General features: G+C 35.2%; 1 protein-coding gene across 1 annotated transcript in view; it reads left to right on the top strand.

Annotated features, from left to right (window-relative positions):
* GLRA3 (glycine receptor alpha 3) overlaps positions 1-23,933 on the top strand; it is a 173,897-nt gene that overhangs the window by 81,296 nt on the left and 68,668 nt on the right. The window contains exon 4 of the mRNA XM_015139540.3: positions 14,562-14,785. Coding sequence (XP_014995026.1) covers positions 14,562-14,785 — 224 coding nt within the window. The remainder of the gene's footprint in view (positions 1-14,561; positions 14,786-23,933) is intronic.

Here is a 23,933-nt window from a genome sequence, read left to right as displayed (position 1 = left end):
ATTCCACAACAGCTATGGGTATTCCACAACAGATACAGAGTTTTCTATAATCAAATAGGTTGTCCTTTCTTGATGCTATTAAATGGGAAGGGTAAAGTAAGACAAAACAAGCCAACAGAATGGATCTTCAATAATTTTGCATCTCTCTTCTATGGTATCATCCTTCTCCACCAACTCTGCTCCTAGGGACATAGATTGAGTTTCACAAGGACGAGGGAATCTCAAGAAAAAGAATGATGTATTCATGGCAATTATCTTCCAATAATTTATATCCTTCAGGGAAAGGTGATGAAACACCAGGGAACAGGCTTTAAAAGCTGTCATTTTTCTGCTGAGATCATAAGAGTTTTACAACTTGCAAATGGCTCGTATTGCAAGTCTGAATTTCCATCTATCTTCTTTTTATTCTCAAAACACTGAAGAAAAAGTAAACGTCAGAAACAAAGGAGAGAGATTTTTCCGTCTTAAATTTCTCCATGAGTTTGGCGGTGTCTTGCCCTGTAAAAGCCCAGTGGCTATTTGATTCAGAATGCAATATATTTTTGCAATTCTCTTTCCTTTCTGGGGCTTCTATTTCTTATTACTTATATTAGGACTAAATTGCTTGCTATTGACAATTTTAGTACCAGAGTTATTGCAGAACATGTTATACAATTATTTCATTCTGAACAATACTCAAAGCAAGCTTTAGTGTTCCTACTCTTCAAATTATGTTTCTTAAAATAGCTTTTTAAAAACATCAAATAATACATTTTCTTACCCTCAAATTAATTAGGTGAGTCCCTGGTCAATACCCATTCACACAGCTTCCACTGATGTAAAATATTGAACTACAGATTCAATTTTAGCTTGCCAGCTTTCTAACAAATAATATTTCTTAAAATTTTAACTATTATTTTTAAAATTTCTTTCTTTTAACAACAAAATTGTTGTGATATATTGTGTTTTGTCATACCTGACTTTTTTTGTTTCTTAATAATTACTCTCACAAAAACCATGCTAGGGAATTTCTAGCAAATGCAAATTATTCTATGTGTCTGAGCAAAAGAAAAAACATTTTATATATTTGGATTCAAAGATGAGCAAAACTCGGGTGTGAACAAATAACCTCTTGCCTCACACAGGTTTAAATCTGTTCTTCCTAGGTTCTGCATCATAAGAAAACAGCATTCTAATCTTTTCAACAAATAGTGTTGGAATAATTTGTCAACTATGCAGAAGAAAAACGTGAACTGCAATATGTACTCATACCTCATAGAAAAATTAACTCATGGTTGACCACAAACAGAAATATGAAATTTAAAATTATAAAATAATTAGAAGAAAACAAAAACATAGAAAATCTTTGTGACTTTGGATTAAAGAGTTCTTAGATATAACACCTAAAGCACAATTTAAGAAATATAAATAATGGATAAAGTGATCTTTATCATAATTAAACACCTTTTTTTCTGTGAAAGAGGCAGTTAATAGAAGGGGAAAAAAAAGCTATCTGCTGTGAAAAAACAAGTTTGCCAATCTCATGTCTGGCAAAGGATATTTATAAAGAACTCTAAAAACTTAATAGTAAAATAAAAACAATACTTTTAATGAGCAATTTAAATGTTTGTTACACTTCACTAAAAAAGGTATACGAATTGCAAATAGGCAGAAAATGCTACTTGACATCATTAGCCATTACTTAAATGCAAATTAAAACCACAATGAGTACAACTACACACATATTAGAAAAGGTGAGATTATTTTTTTAAACAAATCTGAATTTACTAATTACTGATAAGAGTGCAAAAAAACTGTAACTCTCCTATATAGTTGATGGAAGTGCAAATAGCACAGCCACTCTAGAAAACAGTGTAGCAACTTTTTCTAAATGTAAACATGCACTTAATATGACATGGTAATCTCACTCCTAGATATTTACTTATGCGAAACAAACACGTATGCTTACATAAAATCCTGTAAACAAGTGTATACATTAGCATTATCCATAATCACAAAATACTAGAAAAACACCAGAAGTCCATCAATGGATGAATAAGCCCTGTGGCACGCCCATACAATTGAATGCAACTCAGCAATTAAGAGGAATAAACTGACACACATAATAACTTAAGTCAAGAAGGAGCCAGACTCAAAAAGTTAAATATCATATGATTCCGTTTAGACAACATTCTAGAAAAGGCAAAACAATGAGGCTGAAACCATCACTGGCTTTGAGGGAAGAGGTGTAGAGATGGTTTCAATACAAAAGGGCAACACAGGGAATATTTGCGGGTGTGAGCTCTAGTCTGTAACCTGCCTATGATGGTGGTTACACATCTCTCTGCATTTGTACAGCTCTATGTGTAAGCGCTATCTGAATTTTAAAACAAGTTAAATCAGGAACATTAACTATAAAATAGCTTAAAACAACACCAGCTTTCTTAGGTCTCACATGTATGTGGATCAGGAATTTGGGGAGGGATTTGCTGGGTAACTTTTCTGCTCCTCTTGTCATTGGTATAAACTCTCTGGTTTCAGCTGGAGGATCAGCTTGCCTTAAGTCTTCAAGATGATTTCATTCATATGCCTAGTGCCTTGGTGAGGAAGCCTGGAAATCTGGACCCAGCTGGGACTGTTGACCAGATTCTTACATGTGGCTCCTCCAGTGTAGTTTCTCAGGGGTTTCTTACTTCTGACATGGCAGCCAGCTATGTCTCAGAGCACTTCAAGAGACAGGGTAAAAGCTTTGAGAATTCTTACAACGCACAGGACATCTTTAATCTGACACAGTCAGCCTTCTAGTGATATTATTTAAGTTCTTCCAATATGCAAAACATAAATACCCCTTCCTAAAGACCCCAGCTTTTTTGTCCCACTGTAGCATTGTCTTGAAGTCTGGAATTGTGTCAACTAAATTAGACGCAAGTGCAAATGAGGTTCCCAAAGTGTGGATCTCATGATTCCTCTTGATCAAAAGGCCTGTGAATTTAAGAACAAGTTTTCTGTCCCACACAAAGGCAGCTTACAGAGGTGATACAGAATAGGAAAACTGCAATGGGGATAACATGCTGCTGTTCAATAGGGAAGGGGTGATGGGAAGTACATTGTAGTCACTGGTTCATAGCAATTCTGAAGCCTGGGAAAGCATATCCTTCCAGTTACATTATTAAGGCCCAGTCCTGCTCACAGAAAATGTGGATATTGACTTGACCATGTGGACTCTTGTTTCTGCCTTCTGAGTTATCTTTCCTTTTCTGTAAAAAGGAGCCACATTTGCTACAAAGTAGCCTTTTCATACCACTTCCTGCTCATAGAAATGTGGGAACCTTGCAAGCTCTTTACATTTTGAACTGTCCCTGCCCATTTCAAATGAAGCCAATGGTGCTTCTACTAGTCTAATTCTCTTAACATTTATGTGGGCTTCCTATGATTCTCTACCTTGGGCTGGGAATCAAGATTCTTTGAGATAATGTTCTTATGATTCTTAGAAACTTTTTAATCTACATGAGAACATTTATGAGGCACATTTTTAATATTTCTGAAGTATAGGCACAGGGTCGTAGCCACATCCTTGAGAAGATCTTTACCCGGAGCCCACAAAAAAGTGAGGTGGAATTTTTCTGGAATTTACCAGAAAATATTCTTAGCCAAATGCAACAGCTCATTAGTTGCATTTTCTGTTTTCTACATTACTGAAATGAGTTGTCAAGCTTTCTGCCCCACAATGTAGGGGTGGATTTTCTTTTCTCTCCTCTAATAAGGATTTCCTTCTCATTCCTTTAGCCATCACAACAATGTCTTCAAATCCTTGCAAGCTACTTCTTGCTACCTGGTCCCAGAGTCAAGGGAACATGTTTTAAGTTTTCTTCTTAGAGCAGCACCCACTTCTAGTTTCTTAGTTCTATTCCAGTTGTTGCTGCATAGCAAACTATCCCAAAACTTTGTGGTTTATACAAAACAAACATTTTATTACATGCCATGATTTTTGTAAGCCAGAGATCTGAGCAGGGCTTTACTAAGCCTTTTCCACATTGTTTGAACAGAAGTTGCTCAGTGGTATTTAGCTGGTATATGGGCATAGTCCCTGAGAGAAAATAATCTGCCACCATAAAAGAGACGTTGTCTATGAGATGGTGTCACTTGCAGTAAGCAGTATATTATATGTCATGCTGAGTTATTTTGATAGCAAAAGGCCTAATGAAAATCAGTGAGATCTCAGCTGTTGTTTTTGTCCTACGATACACCATTGGTAAAGATGCTTAATTTAGTCCATGTGCTCTCATCACTTCAAATAATTTTTCTGTCATGAAAGTATTCGAGTATAAATAGCAAGCTAATTGTACAGAGAAAAGAAATATCAATAGATTCAGAACAGATCAAAACTATAATATGGAAATGAAATAATCATACTTAAGTATTTCTAACAGTTTCAGCTGCAACATTATGCTAAACCTACAGTAGGATTTACATTCAACAAAATATGAATTTCCTCAAGTTTACTTGCTCAGATAGAAGGTAATACTCACAGGTTACCAAATATTTGTATGCGATGCAAGAACACACCAAAATTTTGCAACTCATCTTTTGCCTATGAAACCCTACATTCAAATACTTATAAATATGTATGCATAAATCCAAATACCTGTAAATGTAGAAATATTAAAATGAGTAGTGTTCTCTGCCCAAGTAGAAAATATCTAATGATTTATTACATTTTTCTTTTAATTCTGATTTTAATAGGTTGTATATGTATTACAGGTTATATATGTATTTAGGTTGTGTATGTCTTTAGGTTAGAGTGAATTGTGGATTTTTTTTTTTTTTTTTTTTTTTTTTTTTTTTTTTGAGACGGAGTCTCGCTCTGTCGCCCAGGCTGGAGTGCAGTGGCGCGATCTCGGCTCACTGCAAGCTCCGCCTCCCGGGTTCACGCCATTCTCCTGCCCCAGCCTCCCGAGTAGCTGGGACTACAGGTGCCCACAACCGCGCCCGGCTAATTTTTTGTATTTTTAGTAGAGACGGGGTTTACACCGTGGTCTCGATCTCCTGACCTTGTGATCCGCCCGCCTCGGCCTCCCAAAGTGCTGGGATTACAGGCGTGAGCCACCGCGCCCGGCCAGAATTGTGGATTTTAAAATTTTATTTGTTGCAGATGAAGCAAACATTTCATCTGTTACTGTCAAGAGCTATCCTAAATGAGGCAGCAATATTCAGTGATGGTTTCTAAAAGAAGTTAATTCCTCTCCAGCTTTACAGTACACTTAGCCTCCACAGAGCTCCTTGGCCAGTCTCCAAATCAATAAACAACTAGTTAAGAATTATCTGGATTGCTCAGAAAGAAACCAAATGCAATTTAATTTTTTCTTTGACATATAATATTTCATTAACTAAAATTCTTCCAAAGTGGAACATTTTCCCTTTAATTTTTAACCTCTCACATTTCATAGTTATATGGCATATAAGCCCTCACAAATTAAAAAATTCCCAGAAGACAATAAGTGGTTTAAATTTCTGAAAATTTAAGTATCAGTTAAAATGTCAAACTGTGATAAGAAGCATGAGGGTTGGTTGTGCACTGTGGCTCACACCTGTAATTCCAGCACTGTGGGAGGTTGAGGTGTGCGGATCTGATGAGGTCAGGAGTTCAAGACCAGCCTGGCCTACATGGAGAAATCCCGTCTCTACTAAAAATACAAAAATTCGCCAGACGTGGTGGTGGGCGCCTATAATCCTGGCTACCTAGAGCTGAGGCACAAAAATTACTTGAACCCAGGAGGCAGAGGTCACAGTGAGCCAAGATTGCACCACTGCACTCCAGTCTGGGTGACAGAGAGAGACTGTCTCAAAAGAAAAAAAAAAATGCCTTAGCATTCAGAAAAATTTGAAAATAATTATTGAAATAATTATATTTACATGTTCAGTTTTCTTACTGAGGACAAATGTCAAATACAACAAATTTTTTTGTCAATAATATCTATTCCTTTGTTCTTATTTACTAAACCATATCTTTTATCAAATGCCAAGCTACTACATGTTAATAGTTCATTAAAAGTGTGAAGGGAAGTGTGAACTTTTAAACAGATTAAATTTTTAAATATGTGTGTGTATAACTAAAAATCTAGATATCTTTAAACTGGAAACACTTGAGGTAAACAAACTTGGTTCACATAATTTGTTTACTTTGGTAAAATTTGATCTTACACAGGCCCAAAATAAATCTTTTTTTCTTTGTTATTTCTATAACATTAGTCCCAAATTACATATGATATTTAAAAAAAAAAAAAAAAAAACACTGATTGGTGGGAGGTAAATAGATAAACCCTGATAGTGTCAGATGTTGCTATCATGAAAAGTACTTGTATGCAAGATGAAGCTGTTAGGCCTTTACAAGCATCAGTTCGATCCTGAAACTTTATATACAGGGCAAATTTTACTATCATTTTTTCAATTCTAAATTATTTTTAAAGCATCTAGTTTTATGCCCAAAAGTTAGTATCATTTTTTTAACAGATAGCTATTGTTTTCATCTTTTATGATGTTTGTGGATTCCCGTGGGTTTTATGTATAATACATATATACAGGCATTGTGATGGCTTATACATGTACATATACATCATTATGTATAGAGCACTCACTTCCAAAAATGTATCTCTGAAACTATATTACCTTACATATATAATTCTCTCAATAAGGCCCTTCATGCTTCTACAAACAAATGACCTCTGTGTTCTTAAATACACCATAAAACCTTGTAAAAACTTATGCTAAGTGAAAGAAGCCAGATGCAAAAGGTCACATATAGTGTGATTCTATTTATTTAAAATATCCAGAGTAGGCAAATCTATGGGGACAGAAGCAGATGAGTGGTTGCCAGAGACTAGAGGAGGAGGAAAGGAGAACATTAACTGGGTACAGGATTTCCTTTTGGGGTGAAAAAAAATGTTATGAAACTAGGTGGTGGTGGTGATGGCTGCGTAATACTGTTAATATATAAAACATCTCTCATGATAAATGTTACGTGTATTTGACCACGATTTTTAAAATTTTAAAAACACACATTTACAAAATAGAATACAGTTTACATCAGACATTTAAGGAAACACACTAGTTGGAATGTCTTCAAAAAAATTATTATTCTATGACACTATTATCCATCTCAAAATTTTGAAGTATCTCTCAACTTTTTTCAAAATATTTTCTTCCCATTACTGGGAAGAAATTCTTAGAATTCTGATTTGAAGAGCATTTGTAGTGTTGATTGGTAACAGAATGTTCCAAAGACCAAATGATACTTAATTTCCCCAGAGACTTTCACTGTTTCAGGAGCCAAGTCATATGTTCCAGTAGTAGAACAATTGTTTAGTGAAAGTCCAAAAATAATAGTAAACAGATACCCACATATTAAATATACAAAATGAGGCCAAGTGCAGTGGCTCATGCCTGTAATTTCAACACTTTGGGAGGCTGAGGTGGGCAGATCACCTGAGGTCAGGAGTTCCAGACCAGCCTGGCCAACATGGCAGAACTCCATCTCTACTAAAAAATTCAAAAATTAGCTGGGCACAGTGGCAGGTGCCTGTAATCCCAGCTCCTCGGAAGGCTGAGGCAAGAGAATCGCTTGAACTAGGGAGGTGGAGGTTGCTGTGAGCAGAGTTGGCACCACTGCATTCCAGCCTGGGAGACAGAGCAAGGCTCGTCTCAATAAATAAATAAATAAATAAATAAATAAATAAATAAATAAATAAATATACAAAATGCAAAATAATGTCTTATGTGTAAATGATTATGTTTATTTTAACATGCAAATTGTGTAATTAACATCAAGCAGCAATAAAATCAATCCAGAGAGAATATTCTGTTGGAATGAGTGGATTTGTGATGCAAATTTCAGGTCATGAACAAAAGTATTAATGGACCTCCATGCCCATGTTATCTAAACTAGGAGATAAGCTTCCTCTTCCTAGTGGGTATAACGCAAAATGGAGTGAATTGGAGCTTAGGAGCTGAGAAGCGGGCAGAAAAATGATGTAGAAACTTGCTGTGAAGGACAGAGTGCAGTCCACCTGGTTATCTAGCCTTTTTTTTTTTAGGATGGAAATTAGTCATACAATTAGCAGACAAAGGAGAATTGAGTAGAAGTATTAAGTGAGCACAAAGACAGAAGGGGCTGGTGGATGAATGGGGGCTTGTGGAGCACGGCTATGCAGCACCTTAGCGGGAGAATAACTTGTTACCATGCGACTCAAGAGCAACAAAAATTACTACTTTTCATTGACAGCAAGCAGCTACTGGGAGTACTGGCCCTTTGTAGGTGTTTACACCTAAATCGAGGCACTCACAAACTGAATCAATTTCTTTCAACTTCTGGAAGAGTGTTTCCATGAACTAAGTTTACCTCTCCAGAAATTATTGCATTCGAGTGTACGGAATGGGTAGTATGCTTAATGGAATATAGCTTTGTATTGTTTTTGCTAGTATTTTAATTTTCAATCTTATATTTACACAGAAGTTACTAAATGAGATATGAAGAGTGTTATTTAATTGATCCAGCACATTTTATGTTCTAATCAATCCCTCTTAATTGTATGTTTCCAGAACTGGTACACAATTAGATTGCTTTTGAAAAAAATTTGGGAATTTTAAAATCTTCTTTTTTCTAAGAGAATAATTGTACATATGGATAATGGAGAAATCAGAGGGAGATTTAAGATAACCTTTTAAGCCTCTAAATAGTTCTTATAAAATGACTTTCTTCCCTGTTGCTTTAGAGAATTGAAAGACATTTTCCCAATGGGCCTTTACTGCAGAATCAGTGGCCCCAGACGACCATCCTCCCTGTGGAGGGGTTCACAGAGCAGATGGTATAGGCAATATGGGGGGATATTATAGAGATGATGTTAGTAGCAATTATGGCACCATTGGGTGTCGGTATTCTCTGTTTCCTGACGCATGGGAACCTATGTTGTACAATACTTCAGAACTGTAAAAGCTTATACAGCTAAACCAGTGAAACATTGGTAGGGAGTATGAACTTCATTCTTGTTTATTTGACATAGGTGAGTTATTTTCTGAACATTTTGAAACTTGCCAAGATCTCTGATTAGGATTTTTTTAAAACAAAAAGAATTCTGGATTACTTTTTCCATCTGGCTATGAATCCAGTGGTATTTGCCTTAAGTGTTCTACCCTCTCCGATGACTGGCCAAAAAAATCTATTGTTTTAGAGATGTCTTCAAAAACTGGTAATAATATTGTATGCAAATCAGTTCAAAAAGATATAATAGTTTCCCATTGCTGCTGTCACACATTGCCACAAATTTAGTGGTGTTTCTGTTCTTTTATGAGATGGTCAGTCAGGCGTGGCCACAGAGGAAACAGGGAGACTCAGGAAAAAACACAGTTTATTATACTCACAGGTCCTAGAAACAAGAGGCACAGCATCCCATGCAGGACCATGTGAGAAAGACATCATGGTGGTCAGGAGGCAGAAGGTAGGCACATGAAAGTTCAAGCCACAGCCTTTATTGGGGTTTCCGCTGCAAAGGCAGGCAAAGCAAAGGTGGACAGTTTATTTAGGGTTGCCTAGCTTGAATAATTTTGCCAGGATTTGGGCTCTAGAGATGGTTTCTAGTTGCCTGGTTCCTAGCCCAGAGATGACTAAGGCACAGGAACACTGTCTTCCGGGTGCACTGGCTGATAGAGGAGGGAAGATTCTGAGCTTACTAGTTTGTTTACTCAAGATGTGCTCCAGGCTGGGCCCTCTGCTATCTCTGAAATTTGACTAGCACTGGGAGAGGTAGTCTCTCCTCAGCCAGAAGGGTTTTTTAAGATGTCAGAAAAACACAACATACAGAAAACTTTAAAAATATTTATACTGCAAGTGGCCTGAACAACACTAATGTATTACCTTACACTTCTCGAGGTCAGAAGCAAGTGTGTTTTGCCAGACTAAATTCAAGGCGTCTACAGGGCTGTGTTCCTTCTGGAGGCTCTAGGAGAAAACCCATTCCTTTGCTTTTACAGCTTCTAGAGGCTGCCCACATTCTTTGGTTCTTTCTTGACCCTTTTCCTCCAGCAGATACCCAGTCAGTTTCACATCACATCATTTTGGCGCTGACTCTCTTTCTCCTCTTCCAGCTATAAGAATTCTTATAACAAGATTTCTTTTGGTATATAATTCCATACATAATATATATGTGATTAAGTATAATTTAATCACATAAACATTATTGAATCCTTTACCTAGACTTAGAGCTAAAACATTACCAATATTAAAAATACCTGTATAATCCACTGTCTCATTCCCCAGCATTTCCCTAGGTAATCACTATCATAAAGTTGGTGATTATAATTCTATATTGATGGATATGTATACAGATATACACACATACACATACATGCACACATACATACATACACATAAAGATATATATAAAAAGAGAGAGAAAGAGAGAAATTGCTTGGTTTTGAATTTTACAAAAATGATGCCATACATTATATCCTCAGCATTTGCTTTTTTTCTTTATACTGTTTAACATTTATAAGACTCATCCTCATCATTGGAAATAGTGGTAATTTATTTTCATTGCTAGATATTTGATTTGATTGACATGGCACAGTTTATTACGCATTTTTCTGCCAATGGATATTTGTTGGTTTCAGGTTTTGGTTTGGTTTGGCTTGGTTTTTCATTAGAGCTAACAGTGTTGCTATAAATACTTTTGTATATGTCTTCTGTTGCACAAACACAAAGGTTTCTTTAAGTTTTGTATTTTGAGCCAAAATGTTTGTATCCTGAGTATGCACATATCAAATTTATGTTACAATGTTAATTTTTCAATTTTTTTTTTAACTTTTGAGAGGGAGTCTCGCTCTGTCACCAGGCTGGAGTGCAGCGGCATGATCTCAACTCACTGCAACCTCTGCCTCCTGGGTTCAACTGACTCTCCTTCTTCAGCCTTCCAAGTAGCTGGGACTACAGGCGCATGCCACCATGCCCAGCTAATTTTTGTGTTTTTAGTAGAGATGGGGTTTCACCATGTTGGCCAGGATGGTCTCGATCTCTTGACCTCGTGATTCACCCACCTTGGCCTCCCAAAGTGCTGGGATTAAAAGCATGAGCCACTGTACCTGGCCATTTTTTTCCATCTTTTTATGTTTTTCGCAGCAATGTATAAAGCATTATTTTACCCTGTATTTTTGACAAATTCTGATATCATCAAAAGTCTTATTTTTAACAGCCCAGTAAATATAAAATAGTATCTCATTAATATCTTAATTTTCACTTCTTTGTTTACTAATGTGGTTGAACATTTTTTCAGATACTTACTGGATATTTGCAATGCCTGCCTAGTAAAATGTTGTGATTGTTTTGGCCATTTTTTCTACTCAGTTTTTTCTCTTTTTCTCAATTATCGCTATGAAATCTTTTAAAGCATGTTAATAATCAACTGTCAGTTGTATATGTGGCAAACACCTTCTTGCAGTATAATTTATGTTTTCATTATCCTTAAGTGACCTTTGGATGTACAGAATTTCTTAATTCTGACATCGCAGAATTTATTAACCTTTATTTTATGATCAATATTATTGTGCTTTTTAAATAATTTACCCTACCTCAAGGCCACATAAATACTCTGCTGAATTTCCTTTTAAAAAAATTTTTACCCATCATATTTGAACTTTTAATTCACTCCAAGTCACCTTGAGTAGCGTCATGTTGAGATGTAATTTGACCTTTTGCCGTGTACAAAATGTGTTGTACAAGGTCCTTTTCTTCTTCGCTCCAGGGAATTTTATTACAGGCAAGTTATTTCACGTCTAGTTACTAGGACTTCTCCTAGGGTGGTACTATTTTGACTGTCAGTTTACTTACCCCTTTCTTTACACATTTTCACAAATAGCCAAAATTCAAAAATAATTAATATAGTTGGTTGCTGGGTATAATGGGATACTGTGGCTATGAAGAATCAGCCTTAAAAAACCATTTTCAAAATGCTGAATGTGGTTATTTAGTAACTTTACATCTCAATGCTAATCTGCAGGCAAAGCAAAACCAAAACTGTAAGGAGTAGTAAAATCTTAGTTTCTAAGGTTTTCAGGACATCATTATTTTTGTTTTGCTTTGAATCCTGGCCCTGAACCAAAGTATAGAAAGATTTAATCAAGCTAATTAACATATTCAGCATCTCACCTCTTAATACAATTTAGGAGTGAGAATGTCAAAAATTTATTCTTTTAGCTATTTTGAAATATACAATACATTATTATTAACTGTACTTACCATGCAGTACAATAGATCAGAAAATCATATTTTCCATGCTGTCGTGAATTCTCTTAGGGTGGTACTATTTTGACGGTCAGGTTACTTACCCCTTTCTTTACACATTTTCACAATGGCATCCAGTGACCTCAGATGCTTCTTACTTTCCTAAACTAAATGTATTAAGAGACAGAGATATTTCAGACAGAGCATCACAATGGGCATAGAGCATCACAACATTTGGCCTTGGTGACAGGTGACTGTTGCTTTTTCCTTGTATTACTTAGAAACAGAAACTGAAAGATACTTAGCATCTTTTCTAGTTCACATTTGGAGCAAAAAGTGTTCCCGGAAGAACTGAAAATGTATCTGTAAAGTGTATCACTAGTACTAATAACATAAGGATAAAGAGATTCTACCAAATTTTATTACATATACTGCAACTTAAAGAGCACTTTTATTTTAGCCTAAGTGTGGTGAACAGCTGCAGAGAGTTCTAAATCAAGAAATGTGACAGCAAAAAATGCTTCAAACAACTTGATTATGTGTCTTATAAATCAGTACAATGTAAATTCTTTACTAGTCAGTTATCTTTCCTGGCAGGTATGATTATAACTTGACCTTGTTCAGTCTTCTCCTGCCTATAAAGCAGAGAGAGACTGATTTGGTCAATCACTGATTCCTTTAGTGGTATTGAGGGCACACACTGGAAAATGGCGAAGGAAACAAGAACTGGGCACCAACCATGGAGCTGTGCTTCCTGGTGCCCTGGACTACAGGCTAAGAGAAGATGACCTGTTCTAGGCTGGTAGAAGCTTGTTCACATATCCCCATTTACAGGTTCTCTAGATCCTTGTGGCGGGTGAGATTTCCACAATATCGTTAGCTTTCTGGTAAAAAGTTGAAGTGAACTCTGCTCCATTGTCACTTTGGAAGATACCTGGGGCAGCTAGCAAACAGAAAAAATAGTTTCTGGTATGTAACCTTAGTTGCAGTTAGAAGATAGCCTCAGGGCACAAATACTGATCAAGGTGATGTACAGATGTGTAACATTCAGTACAAACTCTGACTTCGACCTACTGATAACGTAAGCAATCTACCTGCTCTGATATCATTAAAGCATTCGTTGTGATTGCCTGGTTACTACATTCTGATGTCTCATAATTTGGTATTCAAGAAATAGAAAAATAGATGAAAACTGACTTTCAGTTTTTATGAGTATCTTCAGCCTTGGCTATTTTGCATGCAAATACAGTGGTCTTCAAATGTTTGCTTTGATCATGCTTACAATGAGATCTATATTTATTTTATTGGCTCATTTCAAAAATCTAGAAAAAAGTATTTACAAAGACATATGTGGTACTTATTTTCATATACTGTGTATATAAAAACACTACACATATACTCAGCTGTCAACATTTGTCATTCTACACATTAGTCCAAAATTGTGAGCAAGAATTTGGTTGAAATCATTGACTCTTTTTACAATTAACTATGAAAGATCTAATTGGGAAATCTCATTAGCCAAATTTTCTTGAAGTATTATTGACAATAATTGTCCTTTATTATTCTTTCATTATTCTAAAATCAGCTTTATTTTTCTTAAATTACTTAGTTCATAGAACTTACTTGCTATGTTAAACATGAGAAAATGTGCTTTCATTGTGAAGAAGTGTATATGGTCATTTTTGTAACACAGAGAGCTTTTAAGACAAGTTCACTAAACATATTCTGGATGTTGTTGGATATCTACTAAAAGAAATTATTCTAAAAATAAATGCAAAGATGAAAATATCTTTCTCTAAGTGTCTAATAGCATTCCAGCATTTTATTCTGACAAAGCAGGAAAGTAAAATTGGAATGGAACAACAAGTTTTAAACATGATAAATTGTGGTCTTTTCTTTGGAGGCATATAGGTCACTGAAGGTATATGGCCAAAACCTCAGAACTAGGATGACTCTTCTAAGTGGTAATCAGTGAGGATCCTGGGGGACGGAAGTACCCAAGAATGTCATTGATTCCTGTTATAATTCAGAAAAACCCAAAGAACAGTACATAAGATCCAAAACTCTTTTTTATAAGACTTTATTATTTAGAGAAGTTTTAGGTTGACAGCAAAATTAAGAAGAAGGTACAGAGATTTCCATCCTCCCTCTGTCCCAACACTTGTATAGCCTCCTCAATTAACTATGCAACCCATCCCCAAGAAGGATACATTTTCTACAGTCGATGAGCCTGCGTTGGCACCACATTGACACTATGGGTTCTAAACTTTTTAAAGCAGGGTTTTTTTTTCTTTCTTTTGTTCTTTTATCATAGGATTACAGAGTGAATATCTTTCTTCGCCAGAAATGGAATGATCCCCGCCTCGCGTACAGTGAGTATCCTGACGACTCTTTAGACCTCGACCCCTCCATGTTGGACTCCATTTGGAAACCTGATTTATTCTTTGCCAATGAAAAGGGTGCCAACTTTCATGAAGTCACTACAGACAACAAATTGCTAAGAATTTTCAAAAATGGAAATGTTCTTTATTCAATAAGGTGAGTCGTGGACTTAAATTGCCGATTTCAGTGAAATAGAATATCATGGTGTTTTGTTGGTTAGTTTGTTTGTTTGGTGACAGTTTTGAAATTTTTGAGCAAGTGCTATCATTATTGCACTTCAGTTCCTGTAATATACCCTTTCCCAAATATGTCTGATCAATAGTAACAGACCCAAGTCCTAGATTCAGGAACTATATAAATAATTCTTGGAAATCCACTTTTAAAACAAATGGTCCTGGTGATTCTTAATATCAGCCAGGTTGTCAAGAATCTTAAAGCCAAAGTGAAAGGCATCAGAATCATACATTGTGATAATATTTTTATGTATATGTGTCTTCTTCAAATATATATGTGTTAAGAAATGTTTAGGTTTGCTCATCTGAGATCCATTTTACATAGATTATTTTTCTGGTATATGTTTTTATAAAATATCCTTGAGCTTCTCTGGTCGTTCTTTTGCATGTTTGCCCTAGCTGTTCAATTTTCATCCTTTCTAACATGCTGCAAAGTGGTGATTTGTTGATAAACTTTGAACAAGGCAGGAAAGAAAAAAATCACTATATTATGTGAAGATGAATGACAAAACCTTTATCATGATCCCTGGAAAAGATCTTATTTACATTTATGTTCCTCATTATTGACTCATCAAAAGAGCATATAGCATTTAAAAAATAATGCCAATATTGAATAATAATTAATACCAAACCATAAACATTAATAAAAAAATTTTGACAGTTGAACTCTAGGATACATGTAACTTCAGCAGTTCATTAAATATGAAAGAAATTTAGAGTCAGTAAATAGCTACTTACAGGATATACTTGATGATTTTTGTCACATCTGAAAAAATCTTCTAAAATGAAGTGATTATTTAAAAAATTTCCATAATTGTTTTTCTAATTTTGTTCAATTGTGAAGAACAGGACATAAGAACAGAATTCATGTTATGTTTCTTAGGAGAGGGAGAATATGTTAGACTTCTAGCAAGAGCCAAATATTTAAATACGTTTATCTCCAGTAACATGTTTTAAAAGGCATCAAGGTAGGCTTAATATTGAGGTCTTAGGCTTAAATTTTAATTCAATCTATTTTCTCTCTCTCTTATCTTCTCTTCTGTGAACTTTTCTTCTCATCAGGAATGGGGACATTTGATTTGGAGTTCCTATGCCCAATATCGGGGATAAGCGAGTAGGATTCTAAAATGTAATCTCAACAGCTTACTGATTTTGAAAATTTTTTTCTGCAAAGTGGTTTTATAAATAATGCTTTACTCCATGTCTACTCTTCATCTCTGCATCCCAATGTACTATGTCTGCTTTTCACATTTACCTATTTCATGTGAACATATTTCTTTTCCGTACATTTATTGATTTGATTTCTAAAAGTGACAGGGTGACATCACTCTATTGTGAATAGATCCTTTCATCAGAATTCTGAAAAACAACAAATATGTAGTAACATGATCTTGAGTGATTAACTGCTACATATGACACAAAGGAAGATTTCAGGTTCCACCACTGATAAGCCCTATATTCTCATATAAATGAATAAATTAATGGTGAATTCCAGGTCTATGCAAGAAAATTTTGCACCTTTTAAAAAAATTACCAAAAATCTCCCTGCTCCCTTGCCCTGCCACTAGATATCTAAAGATAGTAAGAATCTCACTTCTAGGAAGATGGAACAGACATACTTTTTTCTATTCTACCTGCTAAATACAACTAAAAACCCTGGACACAGTATATATAACAAACTTAAGGAGATGCCCGGTGCTGGACATAAGCACAGGCTGGGTAAGGACCTTGGAACCTGAGAAACAATGTGGAGGTGAATTCCCAGGATTTTCCTTTTACTTCATATACCCTAGACTTGAAGATGAAGAAACTGGCAATATGGCAACATCAGCGGGTACAGACAGAAAACAAAGTCCCAACAAAAGCCAAATTTCTCTAGCAAATCTAACATTCTCTGGAGGTTAGGAAAGGGGAAGCCTAGCAAGACAGAAAAGCTTTAGACAACTGCTCTACTCCAGCCCAACACCACAGGAAGAAATGCAACCCCACTTCAGACAGCAAAGCCCAAATGGAGAGCCCAGACTTCCAGTCTTACGAGGTGGTATTGAGATACCGTCACACCTAACTCAAGATGGTGTCAGGAAAGGACAAACAATGAACTGGATTTTCATGCCCCACCATCCTATAGTGAGCCTCATACCTCCCAGTGCCAGGAAGACCACATAGAGAGCCAGGAATTCTACACTTTCCCTGCAGAAACAAGGTATACCCTCCCTCCCTGCTGGGGTGGTTTTAGAGAAGACTTAGAGGACAGTCAATATTTTCAACATCACCTAGCAGTTATGAGGCCACTCCCACCATAGTGTCAGTGGACATCATGCTTACAGGTGGGACATCCAGCAATAAGGAGAAGCCTGTCCCCTCACAGGCCTGTATAGAGAGTGATTAAGAAACAGACACAAGATAGCACCTTCCCTTGACAAAGCAGAGCAATGTCAGAGAAAACCAAAAAAGTTTAAATAAGAGCCAGACTCTAATAAAATAATATTTATATGTCTAGGCTTCAACCAAGAAACATTCATCATACAGAGAACCAGAAATCAGACAAAGAACCATAAATGTTCAATAATTATGGAAAAAGACAATCAACTGATGGCAACATCAAAATGGCAAAGATGAGGCCAGGAGTGTTGGCTCACACCCTGTAATCCCAGCACTTTGGGAGGCTGAGGCAGGCAGATCGCTTGAGCCCAGGAGTTTGAGACCAGCCCAGGCAACATGATAAAACCCTGTCTCTACAAAAAAATACAAAATTAGCTGGGCAAGGTGGCATCCACCTGTGTTCCAAACGACTAGAAAAACTAACGTGGGAGGATCTCTTGAGCCTAAGAGGCAGAGGTTGCAGTGAGTCCAGATCGCACCACTGCACTCCAGCCTGGGTAACAGAGCAAGTCTCTATCTCAAAGGAAAAGACAAAAATGTTAGGTATCTGGCAAAGACTTTAAAGTAGCCATGATAAATTTGCTTCAGTGAGCAATTACACATATGCTTGAAACAAAATGAGAAATTAGAAAGCCTCAGCAAAGAAATAGAAGCTATAAAGTGAAACCAAATCAAAATTTTAGACCTAAAAATACAGTAATTGAAATGAAAACTCAGTGTATGGGTGGAACAACAAAAAAAATGGAGAAGATAGAAAAGAGAATCAATGAACCATAAAACAGAACCACAAAAATTACTCAATGTAAGCAACAGAGAATGAATAGATTGGTGGTGGGGCCTGGGAAATAGCCTCAGGGATCTGTGAGATTACAACAAATGATCTAACATTCATGTCATCAGAGTGTCAGATGGGGGGAAAGGGTATGAAGCTAAAAAAACTAGAGAAAATAATGGCTAAAATGTTAATAAATTTTGCAAATGGCATAAGACTACAGATTCAAGAAGTTGAATTCCCTAACATGATAAATCCAAAGATGTCCATATGAAGACACATAATGCATAAACTTCTGAAAACTAAATACAAATCCTGAAAGCATCCAGAAATTAATGACGTCTTATGAAGGCAAAACAATTAGAATGAGAGTAGATTTTTTTAGATGTTATTGAAGTCTGAAAGAAGCTACAAATATATTTTTAGGTGATGAAAGGAAGGAACTCTCATCTGAGAATCTTGTACCTGGGAAGATATCCTTTGGGAATAAAGGGGAAATCAAAACATTATTGGATAAAGGAAAACAGAGAATTAATCACAAGTAAATCTATCTGGAAAGTATGGCCAAAGAAGCTTTCTGAAAAAAAGAAAATGATAAAAGAAGGAGCATACGAATATCAAGAAGGAAAAAAGGACACAGGAAGCAAAAATATGAGTGAATATAATAGACTTTCCTACTCATTTTGAGTTTCCTAAATTATATTTGACAGTTCTAGCAAAAATTATAAGGCAGATGTAAGGGGAAAATGAAAGAAACAAATGAGAAAACATTTTTTTATAAATGCATTGACAGAAGTTAACAAGACCGTAACAAGACCGGGAAGATCTCAAGTTGTCTAATATCCGTTCTGTGGTCACATGACTTGACGTTAACTGGGAAGATGATTTGTCCAGATATATAAAAATATGAAACTCATTTATCCTTCAATTCAGCATTTCTGTTTCTAGGAATCTAAATTACATACGTATGTGTAGATAAGATACCTTTACAAAGAGACCCACTGAAACACTGAAATAGCAACAAAAATGGCCTTTATATGTTCACTAATAAGAACATGACTGAACACAATGATAACCCAATGAAAGTTATAAAATAACTTTCATGAGATAGACCTGAATGTAAGCCTACATGATATATTTCAGTTCAAGAAAAATGTTTTGTATATTTTTATTTAAGGCATACACACACACACACACACAAATACATATATGCATAACTATGTATGTAAAAATATACATATATAAAAATCTATACAAGAAGTTTACACTAACCCCAAACAATTTGGGAATGAATAGGAATAGTGGAATTTGGGCAGGAATAAAAGGGAACTGTACATTTTGCTATATGTAATTTTATATTGTTTGAATTTTTCATAACAAGTTATGTATTACTTATGAATTAAATACATATATTTTAAGTTATAAAGTCTCTTAACATGAGGTCATGATTCTTCACTCTTCTGTGCTGTGGGTTCATGAATGTTATCAGGGGACCCATGACAGGGTATAAGTAAAATAAGTTTCATTCCTTCCTGCTGAGTTAAAAACTATTTTTGTAAAAGGTGTCATTTTATTTTTAATTATATTTTGAAGTACTGTTTCACTTCAGATAGATTTGGGGTTGCATAGGTTGCAAAAATACATCACCAGGTAGCATGGAGTAGTCACTTTGCAAAGATAGAATGTCTAGATTATTTATTGAAGTTGTGTGTGTTTGTATGTAACGTATCTTACAAGATTATCAATATTTATTTGTTTATTTTGAGTCTTATTGGAGTTGGACAATGTCAACATAAAGAACATACTACTGAGCTTTTAGTATTTCCCTGATCATTGAGCAAAATACAATATAAAAGCTAGGCTACTTTTTGTGTGAGGGTCTTCTTGCTAACAATATGTCATCAAAGCCAAAAGTGCTTAACTCTGTCCCTCCTAAAAATTTGTCAAATAGGATAGATCTTGTTATTAAGAAGATTTCAAGACGATAGTTGTACTAAACCCTTAACTGTGCCAATTCAAATGCATTATATTAAAAAATACTAAATTTATTGTATTGAAAAGTTAAATAATTTAAATACAATTAATGAGAACTTGCTACTATGTCCCTTGGAAATGTTCAAGTATTTTCTGTCTTAAAGTATTGGAATAAAACTGGAATTATGTCTCTCATAAATGACATCATCCATTATGAATTGCTCACATTTCTTCTAATATTTTGAAGAAAGGTATGAAATAATTTAGAAATGCATCTTTTGTCTTTCAGTATGAATTCAAATGAAACAGATGGTTTCTCAGCTCCTAGTTTTTGTTTGCTATATCCTGGCTCGCACAATCAAAGAAAAAATTCATTTTTTCTGAGTTGTTTTTGGAAATCTCACAGGACTTTGAAATCTTCAAATGCTTCAAATCTTCAGTTTCTTTGTTAACAAAAATTGTGCTAGAAAAAGAAAAAATCTTGTTGAATTTACAAATGGAGCATCTGTGATGTTTCATGAGAGATCTGGCTTTCCTGCTTTTTTTAAAGAAAGCAGCAGCAGGTCCTTGCAAAGACGACTAATTGAACTTCCACATTTATCTGTATTTCCTCTGAAACCCCATTAAAACAAGGAAATAAACGGAATAAAGAATAAAAATGTCATTAACACACAGGAGGATGAAAGTATTGGGGAAAAAACAGCAACAGATGAGTGATAACATATTTAGGAAACTTAAAAATGAATGCAGCTGTGAAAACTGACTTGGACAGAGATAGTGGAAACCTAAGTCAATGTTGGGGAATTCAAAAGGGAGAGAATAACAAATATTTTCAAATTTTTAGAAATGTAAGGCACCTGGGACTTCAGAAAGTAGAGGCCAGAAGAGATCTAAAAGGGGTATAATTCATTTAAGCTTTGTAGAAAAAGTGGACCCTCTCTTCCTGATTTCCTTCCCATGCACTCGGGTTCGAGACTGCCCTTTTTACATTTTGAACTCACAAGGAAGCAAGAGGTCAGAAGATGCTGGAGAGGCTCTTTCAAGAGCTTTAGGCATAGGGGTTCCAGGCACAACTGGTACTTGTCATGAGGCATCATACCAAGAAAATAAGAATGACAGGACCCCTTGCTGGGCCTAAAATGCTGAAAGGCAGACTTAAACTTTTTCCACTGAGCAGTAGACAAGAATACAGATGATAGATACAGATAGATATAGAGATAGATTATACATGTAGATACAGGTATAGATAATATGGCTGTCCAGAGGTTCTCCAGATGCCAGAATCTATAGATCTTTTCTCTTAGGCAAGTTAGTTTCCATATATATATAATATATAATACATATATAAATACAATATTAATATGTAATATATATAATACATATATTATATATACACACACATATGCACATATATACACTCACATATATTTTTCATATATATATATACACACACACACATATATATACACACATTGTTTTTTCCTGTTGTATGATATTTATATCTGTCTTAGATATATAGATATATATGTATCTGGAAAACTAACTTGCCTACGAGAAAAGATCTACATTCTGGCACTTGGAGAACCTCTGAGCAGCCACATTACTATCCTACAGTTAAGACCATTACTCAATGAGCCATCTGCTACTAACTGAGCTCCAGGTAGATTTTAGTGCCTCATTCTTAAATATATTTAAAATTTTATAAAATATATAACATAATTATTACCTATATTTGTGTGTTTATATATGTGTGTATATATGTTATATGTAACAAAAAGTTACACAAGAACTATAATAAACTAGCAAGCTTAATCATGAACAAGAATTATACATTTATAACATGTAAACACTGAATATTAATTTAACCACAAATGTTTATATAATTCATGAATGTCACTTAAAAGTTGACACAGTTCTCACTTTGGGAGGCTGAGGCGGGAAGATCACGAGGTCAGGAGATGGAGACCATCCCAGCCAACATGGTGAAACACTGTCTCTACAAAAAAATACAAAAATTAACTGGGCATGTTGGCGCATGCCTGTAATCCCAGCTACTTGGGAGACTGAGGCAGGAGAATCGCTTGAACAAGGGAGGCAGAGGTTGCAGTGAACCAAGATCACACCACTGCACTCCAGCCTGATGACAGAGCAAGACTCCATCTAAAAAAAAAAAAAAAAAAGTTCACACAGTTCTATAAAACATATGAAAAACAGTTGTACTTTTGCCCTGCCCATCCTTACCCCCAGTTCTGGCTTGTCAGAGAGGTAACCTTTGTTTAGCTATTTGTCTACCACTCACATTCACATACTTAAGTTGCTGTAATATCATGCTTGGATTTTAAAATATTTGAAATTGTCTATTAATTCTCATAAAGGAAAAACAAGAGTTGATTTCCCTGATATGATACTCCATGTACATTTAACTTTCTACCACTGACTTTGGGAACCCTCTACTTTCATAGCAAGGTGTAAGCAAGCCTTCTCTTTGTCCAAGTGAAAGATATTCTCATCTCTCAAAATTATCAGCCGCATAAACAACCCTGGAAAATGGCTCAGATAAAAGAATGATCAGAGCTTTGTAGTCTTGGTATACAAACTAGAGGAGTTATAGGAGCACAAGAGGATCAAGGAGAAATATATCTCCCAGCCTAGATCGAGGGTCTGCTATTGACTAGCTGTGATTTGGGTTAAGTCTCTTTACTTCTAAAAGGCTCATTTCTTCTTAGATACATGGCAGTGGCAATACTAATTACCTTGAGCTTGAAATAATGTATTAAAATACATTAAAGAAAGCACCCAGCATAGTGCCAGACATACAATGGGCACTAAAGTTGTTATTTTTACCTTTTAAGAAAAGTATGCATTCTGTTTTTTTCCAGAATCCATAAACCAATACAGTATGGACTCTTAAGTTAACATGTCTCAGCCTCAATTTTTTCACTTATAAAATGAAGATGGTAATATCTTTACCACAGAAAAATGGAATCACATCATAGGAAGTTAAATATGATATACTTTCTTACTTTACTAATGTTACTAACAAACCCAAATTTTCTACTCATAGTACAGAGGCATTCTTGCATTAAAAATCAAATCATGGGAAGAAAATTTACGTTAAAGATGCTATGCACAGCAACTTGACAAAGATCATGATATAATTTTAATTTTTATTTAAGCTAAATAGAGTAACTGTGAAATTTGTGAAAATAACTGAAGTTTACTTGTATGATAATAATGTATTTTTTGACATTGACAGCCATTAATTTTTAAATAAGAAAGCAAACTTTTTTTGACAGTTGCTTTTTTAAGTGCTATTTATTCAAGGGAAATCAATTTACAATGCTATAAAATACATGTCGTCAGAAGAATTTGGCATACATGTAATTATGTATGTTTTTCTGAAGTGGTCCATAGCTTCATAAAGAAACCATCAACAATACTGTGATTGCTTTGGTGATGGGTTGTTGAGTTAACGATGGTCTCTACGATCAGATGACAATTAAACTCCAGAAGTAGGTTACAGAAGCTGATTCTAATCTCCCTTCTAGTGCTCCAGCAATCTAATCTCTCCTAAGAATGATTTACTGCTTACAAAATCATTCATAATGATATACCAAATCATTCAAATATGTCAAATCGCTGGGGATATCCTTATATTTTCTATAGTTTAACTACATTTCTCTGATTTCTTTTGGAAGAACTATTTATGCAGGTTTTTATAAAAATTTTTATACATGTTTTAGTTTAAATTTAATAACTGATATGTGCATGCAATGTATAATTTCTTGTATTATAAGAAATACAAAATTTAAGATGTCATATTAATTACAGAACCCATTTTCATGAAAATGCTTCAATGCTTTTGAGAGGCAGTATACTTAAAGGTTAAAAGCATGAAATCTAGAACTAGAACCCCAGGGCTGCAAATTCAGCTGTAGCAATT

This window comes from Macaca mulatta, chromosome 5 (genome assembly GCF_049350105.2).
Source record: "Macaca mulatta isolate MMU2019108-1 chromosome 5, T2T-MMU8v2.0, whole genome shotgun sequence".
Lineage (NCBI taxonomy): Eukaryota > Metazoa > Chordata > Mammalia > Primates > Cercopithecidae > Macaca > Macaca mulatta.
The sequence above is the reverse complement of the archived record's forward strand: the minus strand, read 5'-3'. Positions and strand labels throughout refer to the sequence as shown.